Here is an 8,197-nt window from a genome sequence, read left to right as displayed (position 1 = left end):
CTAGCCAATCTGACAAAAAACAAAGATAAATATCAACTGTCCGGGTTATTGTCGAACTAGCCAATCTGACAAAAAAACAAAGATAAATATCAACTGTCCGGGTTATTGCCGAACTAGCCAACTGATGAGGAACAAAGATAAATATCAACTGTCCGGGTTATTGCCGAACTGATCAACTGACAAGGAACAAAGATAAATATCAACTGTCCGGGTTATTGCCGAACTGATCAACTGACAAGAAACAAAGATAAATGTCAACTGTTCAGGTTATTGCTGAACTAATCAACTGACAAGAAACAAAGATAAATGTCAACTGTTCAGGTTATTGCCGAACTAGTCAACTGACAAAAAACAAAGATAAATATCAACTGTCCGGGTTATTGCCGAACTAATCAACTGATAAGAAACAAAGATAAATGTCAACTGTTCGGGTTATTGCCGAACTAGTCAACTGACAAAAAACAAAGATAAATGTCAACTGCTCGGGTTATTGCCGAACTAATTAACTGATAAGAACAAAGATAAATGTCAACTGCTCAGGTTATTGCCGAACTAGTCAACTGACAAAAAACAAAGATAAATGTCAACTGTTCAGGTTATTGCTGAACTAATCAACTGACAAGAAACAAAGATAAATGTCAACTGTTCAGGTTATTGCTGAACTAATCAACTGACAAGAAGCAAAGATAAATGTCAACTGTTCAGGTTATTGCTGAACTAATCAACTGACAAGAAGCAAAGATAAATGTCAACTGTTCAGGTTATTGCTGAACTAATCAACTGATGACATGAAACAGAGGCAAATGATGCACAAGCTGTTCATTAAAGAAATTGCCACTTGGCGGAGAGAGGGTGACACCTTTGGATCAGACCCATTGGGGATGACACTTGGGGAAATAGAAGATTACAAATTATTCATGATTGATTGAAATGAAAAGATGATTGAAGCAAGACTCATGATGGTTAATGCAGCCATGTACGCATGATATTGTCTTTATTGTACATGCATGAATGTGTATACGCATGAACGTATGAATGCCTGAATAACGACCCGACTTGTATGACTGTATGGAGGATTAACTTGTATGATTATGTGAATGATAGATTTGATGGAACAAGATTGGACAGGTAAGATGGAAAGTGACCCGACGTCGCATCACAAACACTCGGCAATCTTCAATGGGGATGATGCCACCAGGGTGTATCAAAATAGTGACGGAGTAAAGCCCGGCGTATGCAGCAACCGATGGGGAATAAACATTTCTTGGGAGAACGTGCCAATCCAAAAAACATGGTAGAAGAGCTAGTGCTTCTGTGGTCATGCTTATTATTATTATTATTATTATTATATATTTTTTTTTTTTTTTTAAAAAAAAAAAAAAAAAAAAGCAATTGACCACGTGCAACCTGCAAGGTTTATCCATTCTCAGGATAGCTGTTGACACACCCTTCATCTATTCACGAGTTCAAAGAAAAAGTGTTTTGTTGTTTGTGCTTCTCAAAAAAAGATATGAAAGAAAATTTATGATTTTGAGAAATATTTTGTTTCAAATGCTACCATAAAAAAAAGGAAAGGTTTTATAAGCTGAATAAATGAGAATTCCAAATGAAAGGCAACAGGCTCAAATTTATTTGAAAGAGTGGTGACCTGCCAATGGCATGGCTCCACTGATCTTACAAAGTTTGGAAAATGGTAAATATAAATCGAAGGTTCATTGAACACAATAACCGTTGTTCCCTCTGACAACCTTGAATCCCACTGTTTGGATGCTTCAGATTCAGGGTCTCCTTGACATTCCATTGTGCCTCAAATGAACAAAGATCATCTCAATGCAGTTACTTTGTCTTTTGGTCCTTAAATTTTGCATAGATCGCCCTTTCGGGTTTTCGACCTATCAGGCTAATTATTTTTCTGTTTGATGTCTCTAACTTTTGCCTGGGTCGCCCTTTCGGGTTTTCGACCCACCGAGACGCTCATTTTTGCCTAAGCCGCCCTTTCGGGTTTTCGACTTACCGAGCTGTTCTTTTATTTTTAGACAAAGTATTTCTTGACTGCATCCACATTCACGGGACGAGGGAGCTCATCCCCATCCATAGTCGTAAGAGTCAGTGCACCACCAGAGAAAGTTCTCTTGACGACATATGGGCCTTCGTAATTAGGCGTCCACTTGCCCCTAGAGTCGGGTTGGAAAGATAAAACCTTCTTGAGAACAAGATCTCCTTCTTGAAACACACGAGGACGAACCTTCTTGTCGAAAGCCTGCTTCATCCTCTGTTGATAAAGTTGTCCGTGGCACAAGGCCTTCATGCGTTTTTCTTCAATTAGATTCAACTGATCATATTTGCTTTGGCACCATTCAGCTTCTGATAACTGGGCCTCCATTAGAACTCTCATTGATGGAATCTCAACCTCTACAGGGAGTACTGCTTCCATACCATACACCAAAGAGAAGGGGGTTGCCCCTGTTGAAGTACGCACTGAAGTGCGATACCCATGCAAAGCATACGGTAACATCTCATGCCAGTCTTTGTATGTGACCACCATCTTTTGCACTATCTTCTTGATATTCTTGTTTGCAGCCTCAACTGCGCCATTCATCTGAGGTCTGTAAGGAGAAGAATTGTGATGCTCAATCTTGAACTCTTCACACAAATCTTTCATCATCTTGTTATTCAAGTTCGTTCCATTATCTGTAATGATTCTGTTGGGCACACCATAACGGCAGATGATCTGATTCTTGATAAAGCGGACCACAACTTGCTTAGTCACATTTGCATAAGATGCTGCTTCAACCCACTTGGTGAAGTAATCAATAGCCACTAGAATGAAACGATGCCCGTTTGAAGCCTTCGGTTCGATTCTACCAATCATATCGATGCCCCACATAGAGAAGGGCCACGGAGAAGAAAGAACATTAAGTGTAGTTGGTGGTACATGAATTCTGTCAGCATAAATCTGGCATTTGTGGCACTTCCTAGCATGCTTGCAACAATCTGTCTCCATCGACATCCAGTAGTAACCTGCTCTCAACAACTTCCTTGCCATTGCATGTCCATTGGAGTGAGTACCAAAGGAGCCTTCATGTATCTCATGCATCAAAAATTCTGCTTCTTGCTTATCTACACACCTGAGTAGTACCATGTCAAAGTTTCTTTTGTACAAAACATCCCCATTTAGGAAGAAATTACCAGACAATCTTCTCAAAGTTCTCCTGTCTTTGTTGGATACTTCGGGTGGATATTCCTGGCTTTGAAGGAAACACTTGATATCATGGAACCAGGGCTTATCATCAACAACCTCTTCGACTGCAAACACGTGGGCGGGCCTCTCGAGGCGCTGAATTCTGATTGTTGGCAAATTGTTCCGGTGACTCACTTCGTACATGGAGGATAAAGTTGCTAACGCATCTGCCATCTGGTTCTCATCACGAGGGATGTGGTGAAGCTCCACTTTGTTGAAGAAGGTTAGCAAACGCTTTGCATAATCTTTGTATGGAATCAAGCCGGGGTGGCGAGTTTCCCATTCTCCTTTGATTTGGTTGATTACGAGAGCTGAATCCCCGTAAATGTCAAGGTTCTTGATTCTCAAGTCGATGGCTTTTTCAATGCCCAAGATACATGCTTCATATTCTGCCATATTGTTGGTGCAATCAAACTGTAACCTTGCAGCGAAAGGGAGATGATTACCTTCCGGAGTGATAATAACTGCCCCAATTCCATTGCCAAAGACATTCACGGCTCCATCAAAGATCAAACCCCATCTAGACTCGGGATCTGGACCTTCTCCCAGCAATGGTTCATCACAATCCTTCATCTTCAAGTGCATAATCTCTTCATCAGGAAAGTCAAACTTGATGGGTTGATAGTCCTCAATTGGTTGGTGAGCCAAATGATCAGCAAGAACACTCCCCTTAATTGCCTTCTGGGTGCGTATTCGATATCATACTCGGATAACAACATCTGCCAACGAGCAATTCTTCCTGTCAGAGCGGGTTTCTCAAAGATATACTTGATCGGGTCCATCTTGGATATTAGCCAGGTGGTGTGGTTAATCATGTAGTGACGAAGACGCTTGGCAGCCCAGGCTAGTGCACAACAAGTTTTCTCAAGTAGGGAGTACCTGGACTCACAATCGGTAAACTTCTTGCTCAAGTAGTAGATGGCATGTTCTTTCCTTCCGGTCTCATCCTGTTGTCCGAGCACACAGCCCATAGAATCTTCTAACACAGTCAAGTACATAATCAGAGGCCTTCCTTCAACTGGAGGTATAAGAATTGGAGGTTCTAGCAGATAATTCTTGATACTATCGAAAGCCTTTTGACAGTCTTCGGTCCAGACAACCCCTTGATCTTTTCGAAGCAACTTGAATATAGGTCCGCACGTGGCTGTCATGTGCGAGATGAAACGAGAAATGTAATTTAGACGCCCAAGAAAACCTCTCACTTGTTTCTCTGTTTGTGGAACCGGCATTTCTCTAATGGCCCTGACCTTGTCAGGATCTACTTCAATACCTTTCTGACTGACAATGAAACCTAAGAGTTTTCCAGATCTAACACCAAAGGTACATTTGTTGGGATTCAGTCGAAGTTGGTACTTTCTCAGCCGTTGAAACATCTTCAGCAAGTACTCGACATGTTCTTCTTCAGTGCCTGACTTGACAATCATATCATCCACGTACACTTCTATCTCTTTGTGCATCATGTCATGAAAGAGAGTGGTCATGCCTCTTTGGTAAGTGGCACCTGCATTTATCAACCCAAAAGGCATTACCCTGTAACAAAAGGTGCCCCAAGGCGTGATGAAAGATGTCTTTTCTCTATCTTCAACTGCCATCTTGATCTGATTGTACCCAGAGAAACCGTCCATGAAGGAGAAGACCTTGGACTTTGCAGCGCTGTCAACCAATACATCGATGTGAGGTAGAGGAAAGTCATCTTTCGGACTAGCCTTGTTCAAATCCCGGTAGTCAACGCACATCCTGACCTTGCCGTCCCTCTTTGGAACAGGCACTATGTTGGCTAACCATTGGGGATACTCTGATGTGACAAGAAAACCTGCATCGATCTGCTTCTGTACTTCCTCTTTGATCTTGAGAGCCATGTCAGGGCGAGTTCTTCTCAATTTCTGCTTGACCGGTGGGCATTCGGGCTTCAAAGGCAAACGGTGCTCCACAATACGGGGATCCAAGCCGGGCATATCCTGGTACGACCATGCGAACACATCGGCATATTCTTTGAGTAATTCAATCACCTTTCGTTTGACAGCTGCCTCAAGCGATGCCCCAATCTTGACTTCCTTCTTATCTTCCTCGGTTCCCAAGTTAATCACCTCTACTAACTCCTCATGAGGCTGAATGGTTTTCTTTTCATATTCCAATAACCGAGCAAGTTCCTCCGGGATTTCATCATCCTCCTCCTCTTCAGCCTCGTAGACAGGAGATTCGTAGTTGGGAGAGAGTGCAGGGTTATTATGTTCAACGGGCTCATAAATGCCTAGTCTGCATATGATTGATGATTGATTTAGAAAATGAGTGAACAATGCGGACTTTTTATAATTAATTGAAATCAGAAAACAAAAATAAAATATTTTGGGTTTTTTGTGTTACCATTTTCCAGAAAGAGCAATAAGCATAGATATCGGGATAAACCACATTTTCCATTAATAAGAGTAGTGCTTGAAACAAAACAGCCCTACATAATTGCGCTTTCGTCCTGGGCAAGACGAAAGGATCCTTTTTTTGAAAAACAAACAAACAGAAAAAACAAAGACACATTACTTTGATGCATGAACTACTGAAGGGATGTCAACCGCGTCCCAGTTGCGGACAAGTTTTCCAGGTGTGACAAATGCAAGCACTCTCTCTTCAGGAACGTCTTCCAAGACAGCATTGGCTTCTGGCGAGTTGTTGATGAACCCGGCGCTACAAAAGGTGCTAGTAATGGAGCTTGATCCAACACTGTTCGTTGCGGATCCTGCAGAAGAAGCAAATCCCAGTCCTTCGCGGTTTTTACTTTCTAACAACTGCACAACTTTTCCCCATCCTACACCTGTTCCTTCCTGCACCACTTTCTGTGCGCTCTTCCAAGTAGCAAAAGATACTTCATTCTTCTCTGGCTTTTTACCCTCTACAGTCAGGCCTTGGAAAGAGGTTCCTTCTGTTTCATCAGCACCAATAAAGGAAAAAGCTGACAAATGACTAACCAACAAGGCTTCCTCTCCACTCACAGTGATCAATCTCCCATTTCTGACAAACTTCAGCTTTTGATGCAAGGTGGACGTCACGGCCCCAGCTCCATGGATCCATGGCCTACCCAAAAGGCAACTGTATGCGGCTTGGATATCCATCACCTGGAATGTAATTTGGAAAACAAACGGCCCAATTGTAATGGGCAAATCAACCTCCCCGATAACAGACTTTCTTGATCCATCAAACGCTTTGACAACCACCCCGCTTCTTCTCATGGGAGGCCCCCGGTAGGAAAGTTGATCTAATGTGGATTTGGCCATTACATTCAATGAGGAACCAGTGTCCACAAGTACATTCGACAGAGCATCTGACTTGCAGTTCACCGATATATGTAACGCCAGATTGTGGTTCCTCCCCTCCTCAGGAAGTTCTTCATCACTAAAACTCAAATTATTGCAGGCAGTAATGTTTCCTACTATACTGTCCAATTGATTAACAGTCACGTCCCTCTCCACAAAAGCTTGGTCCAACACCTTCATTAGAGCCTCACGGTGTGCTTCTGAGTTCAATAGCAGAGACAAAATGGATATCTTAGAGGGAGTTTGCAGCAGCTGGTCTACTACTTTATACTCACTCTTCTGGATCAGTTTCAGAATTTCGTCATGATCAGAATTCTTACTAGTCCCATTGGATTGGCCTACTTCCTTCCTTGTACCGGGGCCGTTCACTGTCACCTGTTTAACTGCCGGATCATTCACTTTCTTTGCAAACAATGTGGGGATAACACGTCCATTCCTCAGAACTTTACCGTCATTAGCAACGTTGTCCACAGAAACCGCAGGAGTTAGAGAGGGCAAAGGCACCTCCTGTCCACCTTCCAACATCGTGGCACTATACTTGTAAGGGACCGCTTTTAGAGAAGCATACAGCATAGGTCCTGGCAAGCTAATCACCAGTGGAGTAGTAGTTGATTCCCCACTGTTATAGCTTATTTCCAACCGCTGAAACTCGGGGGTGATGACGCACACTTCTTTGTCCTTCCTCGTGATGATAAGTTCTCTGCTGTCTATCAGCTCTTGTACGTCCTCTTGTACCTTAGGGCATCCTTTTACATTCACCGGACATATTTCACACGCTGCATGATCATGGTCAAACAGAGCTGCCTCGCACATCTTGATATGTATTGGGACCAGGGGAGTTCGAACGTGCTGGACGTTCAGGATGACACCGTCTTCATCACAATCTTGTATCATGTTAACAGCAGGCCCATGGTTCGGTAGAGGGTTCGCCTGAACATTGGGATTCTGATCTTTAAAGGATAGCAAGTTGGCCCGGACTAGTTTTTGCACTTCATTCTTCAGGACATAGCAGTTTTCAACGTCATGACCTGGGGCCCCTTGGTGGAAAGCGCAGGTTAAATCATGACGAAACCAGGGAGGTAAAACATCTGGTGTACGAGGGGGTGTTCTGACCTGGACAAGGTTTTTGGCGAGCAGGGCGGGGAGTAAGTCAGCATATTTCATCGGGATTGGATCAAAGGTTGTTTTCTGGCGGTTTTGTGAGTGATATGGTTGTTGGGGGGGTTGCGGGCGATTTTGTTGTTTTTGAGGGTATTGTGGCTGATGGTATTGCTGTGGAGGGTATTGTTGTGGAGGGTATTGTTGTGGAGGGTATTGCTGTGGAGGGTATGGGTAGGGGTAATGTGGCCTTTGTTGGTGATATGATGGGTTTGGGATAGCGGATGCGACATTCGCAACCTGACGATATGGGGTGAAATTCTGCTGAGGCTTACCATGAGCTACCATCCCCACCTCTTGATCTTTCTTCTTCGCAAAGTGGCCTCCAAACTTCTTGGCATTGCCTGCAGCAGGGACACTTTCCCCAGTCAAACGTCCCTCTCGGACACCTTCCTCTAATCGCACCCCCATGATTGTGACCATTTCGTGTGAGTCTGTTGTTGCACTTGCAACCATTTTCTCGGTAATAAACTGGCTTCAAGGTCTTCAAAAT

At 43.3% G+C, this 8,197-nt stretch overlaps 1 protein-coding gene and 1 pseudogene across 1 annotated transcript; both read right to left on the bottom strand.

The window, feature by feature from the left end:
- Positions 1 to 1,860: 1,860 nt before the first annotated feature.
- Positions 1,861 to 5,082, bottom strand: LOC121175331 (uncharacterized; annotated as a pseudogene).
- A 690-nt stretch (positions 5,083 to 5,772) lies between these two features.
- LOC106799794 (uncharacterized) lies at positions 5,773 to 8,160 on the bottom strand. The gene has a single exon (XM_026129744.2). The coding sequence runs from the start codon at positions 8,158 to 8,160 to the stop codon at positions 5,773 to 5,775; it is 2,388 nt and encodes a 795-aa protein (XP_025985529.2).
- Between the last annotated feature and the right edge of the window lie 37 nt (positions 8,161 to 8,197).

This window comes from Glycine max, chromosome 8 (genome assembly GCF_000004515.6).
Source record: "Glycine max cultivar Williams 82 chromosome 8, Glycine_max_v4.0, whole genome shotgun sequence".
Lineage (NCBI taxonomy): Eukaryota > Viridiplantae > Streptophyta > Magnoliopsida > Fabales > Fabaceae > Glycine > Glycine max.
Note: the sequence above shows the minus strand (reverse complement) of the source record. Positions and strands in the feature narration are given on the sequence as shown.